This window comes from Hippichthys cyanospilos, chromosome 14 (assembly GCF_059441005.1).
Source record: "Hippichthys cyanospilos isolate Australia breed blue-spotted pipefish chromosome 14, RoL_Hcya_1.0, whole genome shotgun sequence".
NCBI classification, from domain to species: Eukaryota; Metazoa; Chordata; class Actinopteri; order Syngnathiformes; family Syngnathidae; genus Hippichthys; species Hippichthys cyanospilos.
In genome coordinates, this window is record NC_142382.1 from 5,059,043 (window position 1) to 5,080,000 (window position 20,958).

General features: G+C 38.0%; 3 protein-coding genes across 6 annotated transcripts in view; 2 read left to right on the forward strand and 1 right to left on the reverse strand.

The window, feature by feature from the left end:
- The first annotated feature begins 361 nt into the window (after positions 1-361).
- Positions 362-7,806, forward strand: pole2 (polymerase (DNA directed), epsilon 2). Its single transcript, XM_088433030.1, has 19 exons — positions 362-475; positions 1,021-1,121; positions 1,203-1,278; positions 1,364-1,441; positions 1,563-1,656; positions 1,729-1,803; positions 2,873-2,956; positions 3,045-3,101; positions 3,169-3,217; positions 3,517-3,589; positions 5,490-5,659; positions 5,741-5,830; positions 5,900-5,954; positions 6,042-6,101; positions 6,587-6,664; positions 6,952-7,060; positions 7,181-7,357; positions 7,529-7,596; positions 7,665-7,806. Exons 1-19 carry the CDS (start codon positions 405-407, stop codon positions 7,681-7,683), a joined length of 1,584 nt encoding a protein of 527 aa, XP_088289156.1. The 5' UTR covers positions 362-404; the 3' UTR covers positions 7,684-7,806.
- On the reverse strand, positions 7,605-20,533 carry nemf (nuclear export mediator factor). The gene is made up of 32 exons (XM_088433029.1): positions 20,386-20,533; positions 20,206-20,274; positions 18,964-19,066; positions 18,317-18,442; positions 17,197-17,345; positions 17,048-17,115; positions 16,890-16,979; positions 16,746-16,819; positions 16,605-16,675; positions 15,620-15,695; positions 15,410-15,550; positions 15,053-15,261; positions 14,807-14,989; positions 14,181-14,244; positions 14,025-14,113; positions 13,843-13,946; positions 13,711-13,773; positions 13,523-13,635; positions 12,964-13,021; positions 12,814-12,872; positions 12,246-12,366; positions 11,938-12,184; positions 10,835-10,880; positions 10,715-10,764; positions 10,492-10,624; positions 9,476-9,553; positions 9,207-9,392; positions 9,025-9,060; positions 8,843-8,949; positions 8,453-8,496; positions 8,280-8,359; positions 7,605-8,184 (listed from the first exon to the last, which is right to left on the reverse strand). Exons 1-32 carry the CDS (start codon positions 20,442-20,444, stop codon positions 8,107-8,109), a joined length of 3,174 nt encoding a protein of 1,057 aa, XP_088289155.1. The 5' UTR covers positions 20,445-20,533; the 3' UTR covers positions 7,605-8,106.
- Positions 20,132-20,958, forward strand: part of mok (MOK protein kinase) — a 7,795-nt gene continuing 6,968 nt past the window's right edge. The window contains exons 1-2 of one of the 4 annotated variants that reach the window (XM_088433033.1): positions 20,132-20,222; positions 20,716-20,831. In XM_088433033.1, coding sequence (XP_088289159.1) covers positions 20,218-20,222; positions 20,716-20,831 — 121 coding nt within the window. In that variant the 5' untranslated portion in view covers positions 20,132-20,217. Of the gene's footprint in view, positions 20,223-20,523; positions 20,832-20,892 lie in introns of those variants that run through there. The other 3 variants (XM_088433031.1, XM_088433032.1, XM_088433034.1) reach the window with 3 other exon arrangements.

Consider the following 20,958-nt stretch of genomic DNA (forward strand, 5'->3'; position numbering starts at 1 on the left):
TGGAATAAAACCTAACTTCGATGTATTTTTAATCGCTTTTTTAAATAAATGAACTATTCATTGATTAATTTAGATGGGATTCATCATCTACTCTTATAAAAAATAATAATCATTGAGTTTGCAGTAAACGGAAGTGACGACATATTATGCGGAATTATCATGCCCACGACTAGTTCAGAGTAGCAAACTATTAATTCACGGGCAAAAAAAAACTAACTACTCTCTTTTTCTTTTTTTTCTTTTTTTTACATTTTGGAAAAAAAATCTACTTATAAAAAATAAAAACAGTCCTCTTTTTGCCGTTGGCGTGCCATTTGCGGAAGTGACGATGCCAACATGCGGAAGTAAAGCATTTGGCGCCAAAGCGTGAGTCGCTTTCAAGCTCAACTACGAAGTCAACAAACATGGATGCAGCCCGAAAAATCAAGACCAGGGTTTGTACAGACTTCAAAATGCGGGGACTATTTCTCCGACCGTAAGTATATTTCATCTCTAGTTTTTTTGTGTATTTTTTTTCGTTTAACCGTTGCTACGCTTTTAGTTGCTTTTGTAACTTTTATTTAATAAAATAACACATCGGGAGGACGTTCAAGGATTTTTCAAACTTAATTTCGCTTATCTAAATTGGTAACTTGACTGAAATAAGTGTCATTTAAGTGCGCGAATTTATTTTGTTGTTGTTTTATTTCCAGCTTCATTCCACTTTAATCCTGCAAAAGCCAAGTATCGAATCTGACATTTCCTCACAACAGAATCCTCAATTTTGACTGTCATTGTGTCGACTATCCCTTTCACTAAGTTAATCAAACAGAACGTAGAGAAATAAAGAAAACAAACAACGTAAAAATAAGATATAACGACAGGATCGACTTTGTTATTTGTCATTTATGAGTCGGACCAAAACAAAAGGAAGGGGGTATATTTTGTTGGTCATAATAATAGTAATGAATAAATATATTGCACATTTAGTCTAAGATGAATATTGATACATTTCCTGGCTTGTTTTTTTAATGTATAAAGTGAAGCCAGCAAGTACCTGGTGGAGGTGCTGGAGTCTGTCAGTCCCACTGAGCTGGATGACATCATCGAAAGAGTACTGGATGCTGTTGAGAAGCAACCATGTGAGTCTTTATTTCTTCTTCAAGTTGCACGCTGCTGTTAGTTTTTACGTCCACCCAGAAATGACGGCGATCCTCCGACAGTGTCCTCTTGCATGATCGAGCAGTCGGCGGTGGAAAATGCCTTGAAGGAATGCTATCAATCCTCCGATGAAGCTAGGTGAGAAACTCAAACTAAACACCAAAACAGATCTCCCCTCTGAAGGTAAAATTATAACTATTTGACCTGTTTGATTGGCTTCTAGGAGTAACAATTTAAACATCATCGGAGCCTTCGACGTGCCCAGATATATTTACAATACGGAGGGTAAAAAGTTTGTCCCGTAAGTTGTCCCTGTTTTTTAAATGGCTAAAGCTCCATCGGTGACTCCAATGATGGATTTAAGACTTATGCTTAAATGATCACGTTATTTTATTAATGGTTCAAGGCTGTGTTGTTCTCAGCATCAATATGACCAACCATCCATCTCCAAGCCTGTGTGGAATCGCCAGAGACAAGGCTGAACTTTTTCGGGAGCGCTACACGATCTTACTGCAGGTCTGCTTTTCTATCCCCGCCGTTCTTCTTGGTGCTATTTTCACCTGGCTTTTTTTCTGGATTTGTTTACAGCGCACTCAGCGACACGAGCTGTTCACCCCGCCGGTCATGGGGGCCGCTGTCGTGCCCAATCAAAATAAATTTCAGGTAATTCCCGTCTTATTGTTGTCATTTTTTTTTAAATTGTGACACATTGTTGTGTCCATTTTGTCTCAGTGAGACAGCAAAAATAATCGCATCCCACCCAAACACATGAGACACCATTGAAAAGGCCAGGATGTCCTCTAGTGAGCACACTAGGACTAGGTTTTGGAACAAAAATCCACTACTGTGTACACAAATTGGCCAAGAGCTCAAGAGGATTTGTGATTTTTGGAGCTTCTAAAATATTCTAAAATTGCGCATCTCCACACTCTTCTTGCATTTTACCACATTATCAAAAAAAAAAAAAAAAAAAAAAAAAATATATATATATATATATATATATATATATAATAGGACATTAGTTATTAATGTTATTTTTATTATTATCTCATTAATTATCATTTTTTATGAATAAATAGTAACATTATTATTTCTAAAAAAAAAAAAATGTTCTTTTGTTATTACTATAATTCTTATGACACTTACGAATGTTTAACGCATCGATGACCTTTAGTGCAGTATTAGTTTGAAATGTCTGACGGTATTTGAATGTGCCGTGCGTCCTTATATCAGAAGCTATCGGAGACCTGAATGTGTCACGCTAATCGGAATGTAGCCGGCGCGCCAAAGCAAAACTTCAAAATAAAAGCTTGCAATTGCTGTTGCGTTGACATCATTTGCTCTTCTGTTTATTTATTTTGAAGTCGGCCTATGTTGTTGAAGCGGTGACACGACTACTCTTCCTCCTGGTCCTTTTAAAGCGGCCGGAACCATGACGATTGTTCCAAAGGGAATATTGATGAATTCTGACGAAATCTGTCACTTTTGAAAACACTCTCATTCAATATTTAGTTGAAGCCATCGTGGGAGCTTCCATGTGTTTATAACAGATGCAAAGTCCAAAATGTACACCTTTCCAGCCTTGTTAGCACTTACAAATGTTCACAATTTAAAGGGCCGGTGCATCAATGGAAAAAATGGATCAAGCACCAGAACTCGACCTTGGCGCTGAATGTTACTACTTTCATGGTTTTTGAAAGTCATTTTTTTTCCCTCCCCTTGCTTTGTCCAGCTGAAGACCGTTGAATCTTTACTGGGCAGCACGGCCAAACTGGGGGGCGTGATCGTACTCGGCATGATCACGCAACTAAAAGAGGTGAGGCTGCTGGCGCATCAGTCCGATCACAATCATGTGTATATTTGTGCGTCTGTGGCTAACTTTTTTTTCTCTCTCTCTTTGAAAGGGGAAATTCTACCTGGAGGATCCAACTGGAACAGTACAGCTCAATATGTCCAAGGCAATATCCTTTCATTTATTTTTAATCCACCCAAAAATATTGTCGATATTTTCCTTGATTCCGCTTGCACCAGTTTCATAATGGACTTTACACTGAATGCAGTTTTGTGCTGGCTGAGGGTGAGATCTTTTTTTTTTTTTTTCTTTTGATAGCTACATTGTATGCAATGCCTAAACTGAAATTACGACAATTTTAAATAAAATGCGCTCAAATGGTTAACCTAGAAAAACTGCACAAAAACGAGCAACAAAAAAAATAACCCATTTAAAATAACTAGCAGACAATTTCAGGCACTTTCACTGACCGTATTAGTGCCCTCCCCCCCATTAAATAAATAAATAAATAAAAAACACTTTTCACAGCAATTTATGTCAATGGCACTTTTCCGTTGACGTCCTTTCGCGTTTGTGTCTTTCAGGTTGGTACGAAGACTCCGTGTTCCACGTCAATGGTTTTGGAACTCCGCCGATTGAGCCTTCATCGGCCACCCGGTATCGCTTTTTGTTTTTTTTTTCTTTGTTTTTATGACTTAACTCATTCTATCCCAAAGAATTTTTGACGTTTTTTTTTTTTTTTTTTTTTTTTTTTTAGTGTTCAGGCATTCAGGTTCTTATTTATGTATATTTTTAACAAGTGTTTGGCTTAAAAAGGGTCTCAAGATTGCTAGTACTAAATGAGGGAATTATTTACCACTTAGTACTACTTTAGGTAATTGAGTAGTAAAGTAATTGATTATTTTGGTTAATTAAATACAAAGGTAATTTTTTAATTTATCTAGTTAAGTACTAAAGTGATCAATGACTTCGGTGTGTTAAGTATTAAAGTTAGCGATTATTTTGGTTAGCTAAATACTAATGTAATTGCATACTTTAGGTAATTAAGTACTGAAGTGATCGATTCTTTAGGTAGTTAAATAATTCAATCAATTTGGGTAGTTAAGTAGTTAATTAATGGCTAATGTAATATTTTGTAGGTAATTTGGTACTTAATTGATTACTTTAGGTCATTAAGTCTAGAAGTAATCCATTACATCAGATAATTAGGTACTACAGTCTTAGGTAGTTAAGTACGAAAGTAATTGATTAATTTGGTTAGTTAAATACAAAGCTAATTTTTTACTTTATCTAATTAAGTACTAAAGTGATCAATGACTTTGGTGTGTTAAGTATTAAAGTTAGCGAGTATTTTGGTTAGCTAAATTCTAATGTAATTGTGTACTTTAGGTAATTAAGTCCTGAAGTGATCGATTCTTTAGGTAGTTAAATAATTGAATCAATTTGGGTAGTTAAGTAGTTAATTAATGGCTAATGTAATATTTTTTAGGTAATTTGGTACTTAATTGATTACTTTAGGTCATTAAGTCTAGAAGTAATCCATTACATCAGATAATTAGGTACTACAGTCTTAGGTCGTTAAGTACGAAAGTAATTGATTAATTTGGTTAGTTAAATACAAAGCTAATTTTTTACTTTATCTAATTAAGTACTAAAGTGATCAATGACTTTGGTGTGTTAAGTATTAAAGTTAGCGAGTATTTTGGTTAGCTAAATTCTAATGTAATTGTGTACTTTAGGTAATTAAGTCCTGAAGTGATCGATTCTTTAGGTAGTTAAATAATTGAATCAATTTGGGTAGTTAAGTAGTTAATTAATGGCTAATGTAATATTTTTTAGGTAATTTGGTACTTAATTGATTACTTTAGGTCATTAAGTCTAGAAGTAATCCATTACATCAGATAATTAGGTACTACAGTCTTAGGTCGTTAAGTACGAAAGTAATTGATTAATTTGGTTAGTTAAATACAAAGCAAATTTTTTACTTTATCTAATTAAGTACTAAAGTGATCAATGACTTCGGTGTGTTAAGTATTAAAGTTAGCGAGTATTTTGGTTAGCTAAATTCTAATGTAATTGTGTACTTTAGGTAATTAAGTACTGAAGTGATCGATTCTTTAGGTAGTTAAATAATTCAATCAATCTGGGTAGTTAAGTAGTTAATTAATGGCTAATGTAATATTTTGTAGGTAATTTGGTACTTAATTGATTACTTTAGGGTCATTAAGTCTAGAAGTAATCCATGACATCAGATAATTAGCTACTACAGTCTTAGGTAGTTAAGTACGAATGTAATCGATTAATTTGGGTAGTTAAGTACAAAAGCGATTGAGTACTTTAATCACTAATGTAAATATTTTATGTAATTAGGTGCCTGATCAAATACTTTAGCTAAGAATCTTAACAAAGTAGCTAATTAATTATCACCAGACATTTCCAGCGGCTAATTTTTAGCCAAACATTTGAAATTCTACCGGGGAATAATCATCATCATCTTAACGGGCTTCAATGGTGCGCAAGCTGTTTTCGCTTCTTCATCCACGTTTCCCGCCTCCAGGGCCTATTTCGGCAACGTGAACTTTTTCGGCGGGCCTTTCGCGACCTCGGTGAAGGCGTCGGCCAAGCTCAAGCAGCTGGAGGAGAACGAGGACGCCATGTTTGTTCTGCTTTCCGACGTGTGGCTGGACAGCGTGGACGTGATGGAGAAGCTCAACCTCATGTTTGACGGTATTCATATATATATATTTATTTATTTATTTATTTATTTATTTATTTTTAACCTCTATATTGATGAAATTGAACCCCCAGGCTACTCCGCGATGCCTCCCACTTGTTTCGTCTTTTGCGGAAATTTTTCGTCCGTCCCCTATGGAAAAAGTCACATCAGATCACTCAAAGGTAAGCCTGGCAAAGGCTTGACTTCCTGTCATGTGACCGAATTTCACCGCGCCGTTATTCTCTTTTTAGAGTCGCTGAAGGCGTTAGCTGACAGCATATGTGCGCATCCTAATATACTGAACAAGTAAGAATGTCTTCTTGTTTAGAAACGTTTTTTTTTTGTTTTTTTTGACTCTGTCTCACTGCCGTTGTCCGCGTCTTTAACCTGCAGCAGCCATTTTGTGTTTGTTCCCGGCCCTGAAGATCCAGGCCCAGGCAACATCCTGCCGCGGTAATACTCATCTTAAATGCCTATTTTGACATTTTCAGCAGTAAAACGTGAATATAATGTCCATAATTAATTTGATTTTTTTCACCGTGTCTATTTAATAGCTTTTGAAAACACATTTTACCACTAATGTTGAGAAAAAAAGACATCACCTCCGCTCCATGCTCAGCTAACCAATCACGGCTCCCCTCTTGGTCATGTGATGGTCACAAGATGAGCTGTGATTGGTCAATGGCTGAACCTTGACGTGATGTCATCTTTAGTTGACAGTGAATAGGAAAATCTTTTCAAAGGCATACTTGAAAAATAATAAAAAAGTATAGACAAAATTATGTTTTATTTGTGAAAATGGCAAAAAAATGTGTACTGCTCCTTTAAGAATACAGAAAAAAATCCATCCTCTAAGGTAGCAATTTATGAAGCTCGCTCAGCAAAATATTTGTCTTGACTTAACCGTGAAAAACATTTGAATGATGTCTGTCGCACAGACCGCCGTTTGCTAATCACATGACGGAGGAGTTCAGACAGCGCGTTCCCCTCTCGGCGTTCACCACCAACCCTTGCAGGTAAATGTGACCTCAACTTTATTCATGTCCCGCTTTTCGTATGCAATGTGCCTCATATCGTTAAAATTACACTTAACTCATTCAATGCCAAAGACGTATTTTTACGTTTTTTCAAGAGTCTAGGCATTCGATCCCAGATCCTAAAGTATCTGGAAATGAATGTCCTTGATGTACTTAAGTATCGAATTCATACTTAAGAATCTCGGATTTAACGTCCAGAATCTTGAAACGTGAAAATACGTCCCTGGCATTGAATGAGTTATTTAATAACGCACGGTGTCTTTCAGAATCCAGTACTGCAGCCAGGAAATTGTGATCATTCGAGAGGACCTGGTCAACAAAATGTGCAGAAACTGCGTGAGCTTGCCCAACAGCAATCTGGACATCCCCAACCATGTGAGACCCCCCCCCCCCCAAAAAAAAAAAAAAAAATTATAATATATAAATATAATTAATAATAATAAAAATGCGACTTGCCACATTGTCCCTTGTTGACGCCGCCATCGTTGTCGTCAGTTTGTCCGGACCATCCTGTCCCAGGCTCACCTGGCCCCGCTGCCTCTCTACGTCACGCCCGTTTTTTGGGCGTACGACTACGCCCTGCGCGCGTACCCCGTCCCCGACCTGGTGGTGTTCGCCGACAAGTACGACCCCTTCAGCGTCACGCACTCCGACTGCATTTGCGTCAACCCGGTATGTAAGCCCCTCCCCCTTTGTCCCACTCGTCACACAAAAAAAAGTATTTTGTGTATACAAAGACTTTGTAATTTCCGCTAACAACCCAGGCTAAATTGTTGACTTAAGCCAAACTGAAATCTTGTAGACAACATAAACTTTGAAAAATTGTGTTAACGATGTCACCAGGGCTCGTTTCCGAGAAGCGGTTTTACATTCAAGGTGTACTATCCGTCCAGCAGGACCATTGAGGACAGGTAACAACTTTTCTGTACATTTCTTTTATTTTGTATATTTCTTCATTTGTGCTCTTATGTCCCTACAGCAAACTTCAAGGACTTTGAAGAGATTTGTTTCTTTGTATTGTTGATTAAATTATACTAGATGTCATTTTTTTGTGTAATGTTTTGAAAAAAATGTGGATTGAATAAAAAAAAAAAAATGGCTGTACCAACAGTGGAATCAAGCGAGATCTTCGTGTATTTATTTCAAATCAACTTTGCCAAGAATGACTTCACGTTCCATCATGAAATGTAATTAGCTGTACAGTCATAACACTAGACAAGCCCAACTCTGCACTTTTTTTTTTTTAATATAAAATTGTCATAATGTCGTGGCCAGTGAAAATAAAGGCCAGTAAAACAGGCGTCCATTTGTGTTGAACGCATTTTTTTTTCCCTTCAGTTCAAAAATAAGATTTTGCTCATGGAAAAAAAAGTCCAATCTTGATGTAAAAGAAGATGATATTTCAGTTTTGTATTGGAGTCTCATTTCCTTTTGGCCGCCAGCAGATTAGGAGCAGACACTTTGACTTTGCCCGGCATGTTTCTGGACAGGTCAGCATCCTGGAGCACCAGCATAAAAAAAAAAAAAAAAAAACAATTAAGTATGAAAGTAATTAATCGCATATTTGTCTTGGGGTGGGCGATGAATTTCGTACCTTGACGCTACGTAGCAAATCTTTTTCTCTCACGGAAGCATCCTTGGCTTTCATGAAGCTCATAAGTGCGGTGCGGGCGGCTAGAACAAACCAAAACAATCTCATTTGACTTCAATTGCTTATAGAGCAGCATAGTGCATCACATACAAAAAAAAAAAAAAAACATTTGTTACCTTTGCCTTTCTTTTGAGAGCCTGGAGTAAGTTTAACTTTGTGCCTGTGAGAATAAAACCAGAAAATATCATCTTGGATCAAGGGTGTGCAAACCTTTACTTTTAACCCTTTGCGGGCCACTTTAAACTTCGGCTTTATCAAACATACTAAAATAAAGCAATTAAAATACATTATGCATCATATATATATGTATATATATACACATATGTATATATAAGTGATGTATAATGTATTTTAATTGCTTTATTTTAGTATGTTTGATAAAACCGAAGTTTAAAGAATATATATAAAAATTAAAAAAAAAAAAATACTAACTAACTACTAATGCCACAAGAAAAACAAAATGGCGAGCTACACTTTGGATTGCCCCGCCTTCCAAGTGTACGCACTTGAAGTTGGAGAGTGCGCTGTAGGGGGCGCACACGGGTACGGCAAACATCAGCACGTCGTCAGTGTGAGGTTGGCCCGTCAGCGAGGTCAGAAGGTTCTCCGCTTCCTGCAGTGCGCCCAAAACTTTCAGTTGGGATTTGATTTATTTGGGTGTGAAAAGTTTGACATATTTTGCAGTCACCTCTGCTCCGGGGTTGTCTGGATCCACGTCGTCTTCCTGAAAAAAAAAAAATCAGGTTTTATTTCTCATCATTAGGGATGGGAGAGTATTGATACCAAGTATCGGTGTTAAAAAAAAAATCACAAGTGCTTCATGAAGCTTCGTTTCGCAATCAGTGAAGAAAACGACGCGGGAGCCGGTACCTTGTCGTCTTGCTCCAGAAGAGCGGCTTCCTCGCCCTCAACGGCGTTCTGCTCCGGTTTCTTCATCACCTGCCGCGCTTTGGGAGGCGGCTTTTGGGGCGGGGCTTTCTTGGCCGCCTCCTCTTTGCCTTTGGCCTTCTTGCCTTTCTTGCCCTTGTCTTTCTCCTCCTTGCTGGCGCCGGCCGACTGCGAAGAGGGGGAGGAGCTTAGGGGACTGTGTTTGTGGCGTGCGTGCGTGTGTGTGTGTGTGTGTGTGTGTGTGCGCGGACCCCAAGCAGCTGCATCATGAGCTCACGGTCCTCTTCGTCCTGGTCCTTGTACTTCTCCTTGATCTTCTTCAGCTTGGTCTGTTGTCAACAAAGCAAAAGAGCCAAGAAATGCACCACCTAAAATTTTGAATTGGATAATCTGTCTGAGATATTTTTACTATAGGTATGAAGCAGTTTTTTTTTTCCTCTGTGCATTATTTTTTTAGTACAAAGGTCGAAATTAATTTTGAATTTGAGCAGTCTTTGTCCGGTATGTTGGTATCAGTTAATATTAATAAACGGAATAATATTGTTCTATATTATTATTAAAAATGACTAATAAAGTGGCAGTTTGTGATCAGCCCTTCACAAAAAAAATGTCATTTTAAATTTGACATCTTTGGTGTATGCATTGTTTGATAAAATAACAGGAAATTCAAAATAAAGTGTCTAAAAAAAATAACGAAAAATTATTTAAAAAATTATTTAAAAAGAGCATGTATGGTAAAGTGGTTTTTGACCCCATCCCCAAAAAAGCAATAATGTAAAATAAGTTGTTTTTTTTAAATTTATAAAATGGTATAAGACATTTTTCACAAAAAAACAAAACAAAACAAAACAAAGCAAAAACATGTAAAAGCTTAAAAAAAAACAAGTATTGTAGGACAATTTTTTTTTACCAGTCCCCCTCAAAAAAAGGTCATTTTAAAGTTAACTTCACTGGTATATGTATTGTTTTATGAATTCATTAAAAATTCAAAATAAATGATCGAAAAAGAAAACGTCTTAGTAGCTGTTTTCTTAAAAAAATAAAATAAAATAATCCATGTATAGTAAGATGTTTTTTTTTACCCCCTATCTCCCTGAAAAAAGACCCTGTAAAGTAACGTAATTTTTTTCTAATAAAAAATTACCATGTATATAAAAAAAAAACATGTAATAAGGCATAAAGTGACATAAAGACATAAAGTGGTACCGAAATAAAAACATCAGAAATGAACTTAAAACCAAATGAAAGCAGCAGTTTATTTTGTCACCTTCTGTCCCCTCTTGAGCGGCAGCTGGGACGCCCCGCCGCCACTTTTGGACGCCCGCTCCACTTCCTGTTCGACGGGCGTCTTCTTTTCTGCTTCTTCCTCGTCCTGCTTCAGCTTCTTCTTCTTCTCATCTCTATCCAGACAACATCGCTTAACTACCCCGACTTGTGTAAATTAGAGCGAATTCCTAGAGAAAAAAAACAAAACAAAACAAAAAACCGGCCTTCTTTGCTTGGCCGTCATGTGCTTCCTCCCTTGCGTGTCGACGTCAACCTGGAAGGACATTTCATGTCATGCGTCTGAAGGATGAGATTTTTGGGCCAATAAGTCCAAAAATGTCAACCTGAGATGCTCCTTCTTCTTTCTTGAATGTGGCGTTCTGAGAGTTCCTGGAAGGGTGGGACGCTACTATTATTTATTTATCCTGAAGATAATGAACTCATTAATTGCAAACCATTTTCAGGCCTACCTTTGCCGTAGCGTATGAAAAATATCAAGTAAAACGTATAATTACGTCCTTGGGGTTGGAGGTCTGGATTGTTAAGACGTAAAAATACGTTCTTGGCATTGAATGAGTGAAAGTACATTTTTGATCCTGCAGAATGTATAATTTTTTAAGTCTCAGCTGTTGAAGTGCGAAAATTTGTCAATTCAACGGATGGCCTATTTTTAAACTGTTTTCATATATAGGGCGCACCGCAATATAAGGCGCATAGAATAGAAGCTATTGTTGTGGGTGGGGTGATGCATCCACTAGATGGAGCTGCGCTAAAGGGAATGTCGACAAAACAATCGGATGTCAGTAAAACTGATTAACTCATTCAGTGCCATTGACGGCTAAAGACGTCAAAGATCAATGATTTAATTTTCACGTTTTCACGGTTTATTTTCACGTTTTTTTAAGAGTTCAGACATAAAATCCCACATATTTATGAATTAAATTGATACTTAAGAACATTAAGCACAGATACTTAAATATTAAATCGATACTTAAGTATTTGGGATTGAATGTTTGGACTTGTAAAAAAAAAAACAAAAAAAAAAACGTGAAAATATGTCCCTGGCATTGAATGAGTTTTAACTAGGCTGGCAGTGAATGAGGAAAATATTGAACCTGTCACTGTAAGTCTTTGGTATGTACCCAAAAATAAAAACGCATTACTTGAGCTAATCTACCATTTTACAACTCATTCACTGCCATTGACGGCAATAGACGTCAAAGATCAATTTTCGTGAAAAGTACTATGTGAAGAATGGGAAAAAATACCTCTTGATGACATTAAAAGACTGTTTAGATCAATGCCAAGACCAATCAATTAATTTCCGCTCTCTTTGGACAATAAAAGTAAAAAAAAAAATGCCGTCAACAGTTTCAAACAAATCTTTGTCGTCTATAGTCGTCAATGGCAGTGAAAGTAAAATGACTTTCTGGTGTTGGTGCCTTACCTGTTGGGCTGTAGGTGGGTAAGGGTGATGGTGGTATCAGGGTAGCTCAGTTCCTCGCCGGGTTCCTCTTTGCTCTCCTCTCCGTCCTGTTGTCCTTCGTTCTCCGAGTCGCTCCGTTCCGACGCCGTTCCTCCCGCCGTCCCTCCCGCCGTCCCTCCCGCCGTCCCCGCTTTGTCTTTTCCATCGCCGTCCCCGACCTCAAGCTCCTCTTTTTCATCTGCGCCGTCCTCAGCGCCGCTATCGTCGCCTACGCCGGCACGGCGGCAGCTTATGAATGCTGAATCGCCGAAAGAAAGCTCGGCGCTTACCAATAAGCTCCTCCCCTTCCTCCAACAACTCGGCCGTTCTGGACGCCATTTCCTCCACGTCTTCTTCTATTGTCTTTACCTTGCGCTCGCCTCTGTGCCGGGAGACGCTCTCCTCGTCTACCTGAGAGGGGACAAAGTGATAGCAGGAAAAAAAAAAAAATCTATAAAAATTTGCTGCATAACAAAACTGAAAAATGATGTCCCCACCTGTATTTTTTTTGTACCTCCTTATCATTGCAAAGCATTTTGCAAAGGAATCACTAGAACAGAATCGAATAGTAGTGTACTGGTGTACAACGCAAATGGCCAAAAGGGTTGCTTCATGTTCCAATTAATTTGCTCTTATTTTGAAAAGACAACTGAATATTTGCCCATACCTGCAGAAACCCCGTTAAAATCTCACATACACCCTTAAGTATCACCAATTGCCAACAGCTGCATTATAAAGTGCAGTTACACAGTGAAAACAATTTTGGAAACGGCCCAATATTGAAAATGTTCAATGTCATCTCCATGCGTTTACCTGCATGCTAACATGCTAACTTCAATATTGGAATCCATTGTTTACCTTAAAAAGGAAGCCAAAGCCCATAATCAAGTAGGAAGGTGGCAGATAATTTTTCTTTCCTGGGGAGAGAAAAATAAATACAAACATAAATAAATAAATAAATAAATAAATAAATAAATAAAAGTAAAACAAGCATTCTGAAAGTCCTACCTCTGATCATGAAGCTGCCAGTGGTCAAGTATTCTCCGGTAGGCGCAGTCTTGGAAACCTAAACATCAAGAGTTGTGCTCATAAATAATAATGAAGTTCACTGTGTCAAGTTTAGGATTTTTGAAGATGACATTTTAAGCTTCTTGCACCTATTATGATGGAAATGTAAGGAATGGTCTAAAAATCTATTTGAGTGCTGTATTTGATGCATTTGTTTAACTGGTGGAAGAAATATTGGCTTAGTTTTTACTTCAAAAAGATTTTTACTCATTTACTACCGGCCTTGTGAACTCATTCACTGCCAAAGACGGATATAGACGTCAAAGATCAATTTTTACAGGGCAGACATTGATGGCGCATATCAAAAAATAAAAATGTGTTACTTGGAGTAAATCATTAATACTGCCATTTCATGGAAGAATATTTGACTCATTCACTGCCATTGACGGCTATAGACGTCAAAAGTTGATTTTGGAGGTCTATAGTCATCAATAGCAGTTAATTGCTGAATTTGTTTTTATTTTGTTTAAAATTGGAGCTTGTGTTGTGATTGACTGACCTGATGATGGTGGACCCACCATGCGCTGGTGACTATCTTGGCATCCCAGGCGCCGCTGTAGCACACCGACATGGTTCCCGCTTCGGTCAGCGTGCGAGGGGGGATGGGGTTCCCTGGGACGAAGAAAACCACGCGGGACATCAAATGAAGTTGTCAGTCGTAAGCGAAAGCAATGTGAGAGCACTGACCTGAAGGGTTTTTGATGACACAGCTGGTGGCGCCATGAAGGTCAGCGTGGACGTAGATGTCGCCTGGAGACAAGCAAGAGATGGTGATGATGGTTAAAAAAATAAAAAAAATCTGAATGGAAGAAGAATTACCGGCCCGCAGATAGCGCTTGACGATCATCTCGTTTTGCTGCTGATCTCGCCCGGCGATGACGAGGTAGTTCTCCGACGTGATGAACCAAAGGAACTTCTCAAACCTGCAAAAGGAGAGAACCTACCACTGAGAGGACCAAAAAAAAAAGAAAAGTAAAACAGGTGCTGAAGTTGCAACCCACCAGTAGACCTTCCTGGCTTTCTGAATGGTGGTGACCATCTGGACCTCCTTCAAAGTTTGCTGGGTTTTCTTTTCTGCTGATTTCATGGCCTTCAATGAAGTCAGATGAGAATTTTCAATCGTTGCCACACCAAGAAAATTAGAAGGCCATTCTTACCTTATCTGCAGCTTGAATGGTTTTCTGCTCCTTCTTTTCAGCGCTGCGCTTACAGTCATAGTACCTTAGAGCAAACATGTAGAGTTTTAATAACTATTATTTTGTCTCGAATTAACTCAATCGCTGCCATTGACGGCTAAAGACGTCAAATAAAGTAGTGTATGTGACAGATGAAATTTAAAAGAATGTTAATGAAACCGTCTTCTATAGTTGTAGGACAGGCAGGTATTAATGAGGACAGCTGCCACTTGCAAGCATGACAGCGCCATCCAGTGGAGATGATTGTTAATTGCACCCTCGTCCACTGTATTAAACTAGATTGTGTAGGTATTAAAACCTAGTGTTAAACCCCTGATCTGGATTTGTTTTCGTGTTACACTTATATTACTGTGTTGTGTTGAAATTGCAGTGTAACTGTAGAACCACAGACATGATGTTAACTTTAAGTTTAAATAAAAAAAGAAAATATAATTAGAATGAGTGCAGACAGAGAGACCAACAAATGACGGACATGAAAAAAAAAGTCAAAGGGGGAAATCTAAAGAATCTTCTGTTCTGTGCTACACTGTGATTGGTCAGTCAAAATTTGGGGGGCGTGGTTGAACAAAGGTTTCGCTCCTACGTACTTTTTTGCGTTGGCGTAAGCAGACAGGCTGAGATCCACATCCACTAGCATGGGCTTGTTCTTCTGTACCGTCTTGTTGTGACCTTTGTCCTTATTTTTGTTCTTCTTTCCTTTCTCCTTCGTGGCCTCCTTCAAGGCTTCCTCCTCTTCCTCTTCCTGATCCTCATCAGCGATGTAAGGATTTCTGAAATGAAAGCCAAAAGTGTGAGAGGAGACATTTTGTACAGCGTGGATGTATGGATCTCACATTAGAAGCATGGTGATGTGGTTGGTCTGCAGCTTGAGGTCCTTGATGGCGCACGCCACGGGGTCGCCGGCGGCCTGCGCCTCCTTGACCAAGGCGCCGATCTCGGTCCAGTCCACCTGATTGGCCAAGGCGCTGCGGATCACCTGCAGGGCCCGCTCCACCACGGCAAGGTTCATCTCCACTAACTCGCCTTTCACCCGGTCCACTTCCTGTCAAGTGGCCCACACGACAATGAATATCCAGACTCCGAAATGACGCATAATCACGTCTTTGTGATTAATGAGTTGAATGAGTTGAAAGTCCGGCTGGTATAAAAAGCATGAAATGTAGAGCTCCCAAAGTCGAATTCTTCTTCACCTGAACTTGATGCAGGGCCTCCAGCCGCTGCTCGTGGTCCCGCTTGACGTTCTCCAGTTTCTTCAGGGCCTGCTTCTCCTGCTGCAGAGCCTTCATGTCGATCTTCTGGCTCTCCATCTTGGAGAAGAACTCGTCCACCGCCTGACAAGACAACATCGTGAGTACAGTGGACAAAAAAATAAAAAAAAAATGCAAAATGTCTGCATTTACCTTGTTGAAGGACTCAAACTCCAAGTAAGGAGTTTTTAAATGCTGGGCAAAAAGGAATGGGTGGAATTCATCATACCTATTTAGGAAAAAAATATCAGAAATGACAATATTATAAATAAATCAAGCCAATAAATCAATAAAACATGTTTTCTGTATACTATATGATCACATTTAAAAGGAAATAAATCCATGTAATCAAAACTGCATGAGGGATTACTCAACATGTGTGTATATTTCTCATCATGGATCAACTGATTAATTGTTTATAATTTAATTATTAATTAATAAATAATCAACATTTGTTTCCGCCAGAAACAGCCTTAATTTTTTTTAATTTTGGTCTAACCTTAGCTGTTATTACATGTAGTATATGCTTTAAATATAACAACAAATATAACAAAATATATATAAAAAAATAATAAATAAAATGCTTCATTATTGTTTTATATTATGAAATACAATTATAGAATATTTATAAAATATACAAAAATATAGTATAGTATTGTATTGATAATCACGATTTTCACTCATAAAGTAAAAAAAACATTTTATTGGTAGTATTATTAATGTCTTAACCAATTGGTCTCTACATCTATCAAGTGATATTATATTTATTTTGATTTTTTTTAAATAACATTTGACAGCTATTTAATTTTTCTAGCACAATTAATACCTTTAAAAATACTACTTGCATGAGTTTTGGGTTTAGTCATGTGACATTTACAAGCTGCGCCGTGATTGGTCGTTAGCTGAGCCCTGAGCGCAAGCGAAAAATATATTTTCAAAGGTATTGATTCAACATGAAAAACGATTTTGTAATCAAAAGTATTAGACAAAATGTTTGCCTAATAAAAACATTAAAATAAGTCTAGTATATCTTGAACAATATCTTCTTTTGTATTTTTTTGAAAACAACCGCATTCAGAGGCAAATAAAGAATTCTTGCGTCATTTCCGAAAACATCCAAGTTAGCATTCTGACTTACGTGAGGAGCTCTTCGCTGGCTTTCCCTGGCGTTAAACTTGCTTTCTTCTCGCTTTTTTGAACGATGTAGCCCTTCAAAAGAACAAAGCTCACATCGTTGACCCATGACAAATCGAATCCCCCCCGTCTAAAAATGTCCTACTTTGCCGCTAAAATTCTCCGTTTTCTCCATGTACGTCTCGGCCATTTGCAAGGCTTCCAGGATTTGCGGTGCAACTGGAAGCGAAGCGCGCGACGGTGACGTGAAATCCGAAAATGGGACATAAATTTAAGCTTGCGAACGTACCTTGGGAAGCGTCTACTTGACTGTTGATTTTGACCGAGCCCGGCAGTCCGGCTTCTATGAAACAGTGTTCTAAAAGTGTAGCTCCATACGCTGTGGACATTTTAAAAAGTACATTTTAGCATATTTAGGAAGTTAAATGAGTTTGTATAATCGCTTACTGAGGTGAGGGTTCAACACTCTTTTGACTTGCTCTCCGTTAGGTGCTTTGCTGATGATTTCGGTGAGTCTATATTCAAGGAAATAGATTTAAAAAAAATGCAAATATAAGGAAAGAAGGAGTGAGTGGTATCCGGGATCGATGAGATACCGTTGTAATGTGATGAGGGGTTCTGGCGGGCGGGCGTTCTCCACGGGGTAGCGTTCCCTCACGGCGATCTTCACGTCTTCCGCCTCGGCGTTGCGGAAGCGGAGCAGGTTGAGGATGGTGTACTCGTGGTCCGCCAGAATGATGTTACCCTGAAGGATGCGCAATAAATCAAATTTATGACGGATGCTAGATGGACGCCTTACAAGACATGTTGGATACTAATGACTTAACTGTGCCATTTAAAGGGATAGCACACTTATCTAGCCATTTTTTAGCAGTAAAATGTTTGTATTTTGTCTATGTTGAGACAATCGGGGGCCACGTTGACTTTAAAAATTGCATTTGTAAAAAGTTCATATCAAACTTTGTCCTCCAGGCTACGCATAATCAAGTCACTGCGCTTGCTGCGCCATCTAGTGTTGAAATACCTGTCATTACAAGTCATAATGAAACGAAGGTATCATTTACGGCAAACTTTCATTATCGTTACCATTTTAGGCGGGCTAGATTAGTTTAGTTTAACATTTGACCGTATTAAAAAAAATACATCTTTCGGATTGAATGGGTTGTTTTGATAACACTGTTTTTTTTGCATTCGAATTACACATTTAAAAACATTTTTTTTCAATTGCTGTCGACTGAAAATGAGCTCACATGTGGTGAAAGCTCAGATAATGACGAACAAATAAATTAGTGAATGTCACATGACTCACAGGTGAGCCATGATTGGTGCCCAAGACTTCAGCACAGTTAATGTCATTTTCAATAAATAGCAGGTACAAAAATCTGGTTTTAAAGGTATTAATTATACATAAAAAGACGTTTTACTCACCAAGATTATTATAGAAAAAAAAAAAACTTTTTACTGCTAAAAAGACTATAAGTCTTTGGGTTTACCTTAACACTGATGTTAATTCAGTATTCATTATTTTTCTCTGAAGAGTCACTACTTTTTAAAAAAATAAATTACACCTTTAAATAAATGTTTTTGTTTAATTCTTCCATTAAAATTGATTCTATGTCCCACACACTGCTCTGCTGGCTACAGTGTGCATAATAAGTGTTAAAAATGGAAATTTTCTGGGGTCGATCTCAAACCTGAATGGAAATATTGACTCACCCGGTCGTAGAGTTCTACAATGAGGTGGTACGCGGCCTCTTCCGAACCAAACTGGAAGTCGACAATTCTGTCGATGCCGAGCTGCTTTACATGCGCCAGCCGTCGCGTCTTCAGGTGTTTTCGACACTGCAAATACGGTTTGGCATTCAGACACATACCTAATAACGTCGACTTATTTGAATTATTGCTTTGAAAGAAAACACTGATCATAAAACATGGCGGGATTAAATTGGCCTGTTATGGCCCCTTAAACATCAGCCGCAAATAATCGGCCAAATGTACAATACTTGCCGAATATTTGAATTTTTTACCTTTAACCCTAACCATTTACAGCAGTTGTATACAAGCAACATTGGTGTCATTACCATAGCTGTAAAGTCACAGCTTAAACAAATCATAAAATATAAAGTGCATATATATATATATATATATATATATATATATATATATATATATATATATATATATCAAATTTCCAATTAAACAGATACTTGGCTTTCCTTTTTTGGTTTTATTGTCTTGCTAGATCAATATTTATGTAATTGTCAAAAGAAAAATTATGGAAATTAATTTAATCTAAATATATTTGATCGTGACAGCCTTAATAATAACAACAATAATAATAACCCCGTTTAAAAAGCACTTACTTTCATGGCAAAGCCTGAAGGCATCATGTTCTTGGGCCATTCGAAATCTGTGGCGTGGATCCGAATGCCGGATTCAAGAAGGAGAATGGCTTTGCTGTCTGGCCTTTTTCAACAAAGTTACATCAGAAAACACACATTTGAGACTCCCACGTGTATCAACAGGATAAGATGATTTCTAATAACTTATAGAGAACAAGGGGAAGAACTAGATGTTTTTCTACTTCCTCCTTTTGAACATAGAAAATGTCCAGTAATGATTTGTTTCTACTTGTTTTTCAATCCAAGAAGCGATGTCAAAGACAGTGAAGCAGCCTCGGTTCATGTTTCACGCTATTTTCGAAGAAATTCACTGTTTTGAAGCGTGAAATACAAAATAAAACGGAATAAAATAAACTACATTTTGACATTAAGTTTTTTGCACATTGTTTCTTTATGTAAAGACCTAAAAAAGCCTCAAAACGAAAATTTCATCAAGTGGTTCCTTTCTATTAGCCCGTAACAATATATGATACAACTGTAGCTCTCCTTGCCCATATAGGAGGGCATTAACATTTATTTTTATTTTATTCAACTCTTTGTGTGATGAGGCACTTGTATGTCAAGGTAGCATGTAGCGTGCACACACACACACACACACAAACAATGAAATATTTTTACATTTAAAATAATGCAATAATTTGATACTGTCTTGAAGTGTTTGTCGACACAAGTGTTCCGCGATATATAGTTAGGTGTGCTGTTGGAAATTATGCATTTCAATTGATTTATTTTTAAAGTAATGTGCCTTTGTCGGCTGTGAGAATAGTGTGTTGTAGCGTCATGTAATACGCACATTTCACCAATAGGCGGCAGCACAGTACATAGAGAAAAGATCTTAGGTTGTGTAAATTTCATTTCTGTTGATAAACTTTGATTATAGCGATTATATTTTTAATATAGGCAACAGAGCTTCAAACGTATACATTTTCGGCTGGTGTTGTGCCTTGAGATTATTGCAAATAAAAAAAAAACGTGTGTCTTGACTCAAAAAAGTCTGAAAACACCGCCGTAGCAGACTAATATGCAATCAAAATATTAGGCACAGTTTTGAGTAGCATGTAAAGAAAAAAAAAGTTATAGGTCATCACTGACATCATAGCTTTTCGGTCTTTGGTGACGTCACCGGAGAGGCAAAGTACATTAGTCAAGTTAGTAGCAACACGACTCGAGTCATGAGTGCATTTAGAAGGCGTTTCTGCTTACTTTTGTAGCCGAATGAGGTACGTCTTGTTGTCTATGTCGTACACGTTGTTCACTCTCATTCCCAAGTAGCTGTCACGAAAAAATAATATTAAGTTTGAAATGAACAGCGCGTGGACATATGTAAACATTTAGCATGTTGGCTAACAGATCCCTGGTGAGACTTAATCGAACGTCACGTACTTAGCATTAATCTCGGCGATCGCAGCCCTGATGTCCGCTGTGGTGAACCTTGTTTTCATGATTATTAAAAAAAAAGTCTTAGAATAGAAAAAACTGCGTAAATTGTAAGTCTGGCTTGTGCCACAGTCTCATATCACACCGTGGGCAGTGCGCATGCGCAGATTGTCACACCAGTGGGCGTGGACTAGATTTACGCATGCTACGGAAGCCGACGTGGAGTAAGATCAATCGATATTGGTTGTTAAAAAAAAATCTGATGCTCGGCCTCTTTTGATATTCCTGTGCACTCATGATGCACTACTCCAACTGGCTGATTGGCGTTAAAAACAGGGCAAACCTTCGGAATGCGTCTAAGGCGGCGGCGAACAACGAAAGAAGCAACCGCAGCCAGGAGCTCGGTGACAAGGGAGGCGAGCTAGCCGTCACCGCCCACCTCTGGAAAAAGGGTAAGAAAGAACGATTTACCATCAAACGACAACAATAGGGCCTTTTGTGCAAATCTCGAGCATTTTCTCTTCATTTATAAAATATACGCTTAAAAACCGTCGCGTTTGCCTTCCGAGGTGGGAGACT

What these genes read in the sequence shown, in the direction of transcription:
- pole2 (XM_088433030.1), top strand. Translation starts at nt 405, where the DNA reads ATGGATGCAGCCCGAAAAATCAAGACCAGGGTTTGTACAGACTTCAAA. An exon ending in TGCTGTTGAGAAGCAACCAT is followed by an intron (nt 1,122 to 1,202) that starts GTGAGTCTTTAT and finishes ATCCTCCGACAG; the next exon opens with TGTCCTCTTGCATGATCGAG. An exon ending in TCACATCAGATCACTCAAAG is followed by an intron (nt 5,831 to 5,899) that starts GTAAGCCTGGCA and finishes TTCTCTTTTTAG; the next exon opens with AGTCGCTGAAGGCGTTAGCT.
- nemf (XM_088433029.1), bottom strand. Translation starts at nt 20,444, where the DNA reads ATGAAAACAAGGTTCACCACAGCGGACATCAGGGCTGCGATCGCCGAG. An exon ending in TGTCATCAAAAACCCTTCAG is followed by an intron (nt 13,636 to 13,710) that starts GTCAGTGCTCTC and finishes TCTTCGTCCCAG; the next exon opens with GGAACCCCATCCCCCCTCGC. An exon ending in GGAAGGGGAGGAGCTTATTG is followed by an intron (nt 12,185 to 12,245) that starts GTAAGCGCCGAG and finishes GTGCCGGCGTAG; the next exon opens with GCGACGATAGCGGCGCTGAG.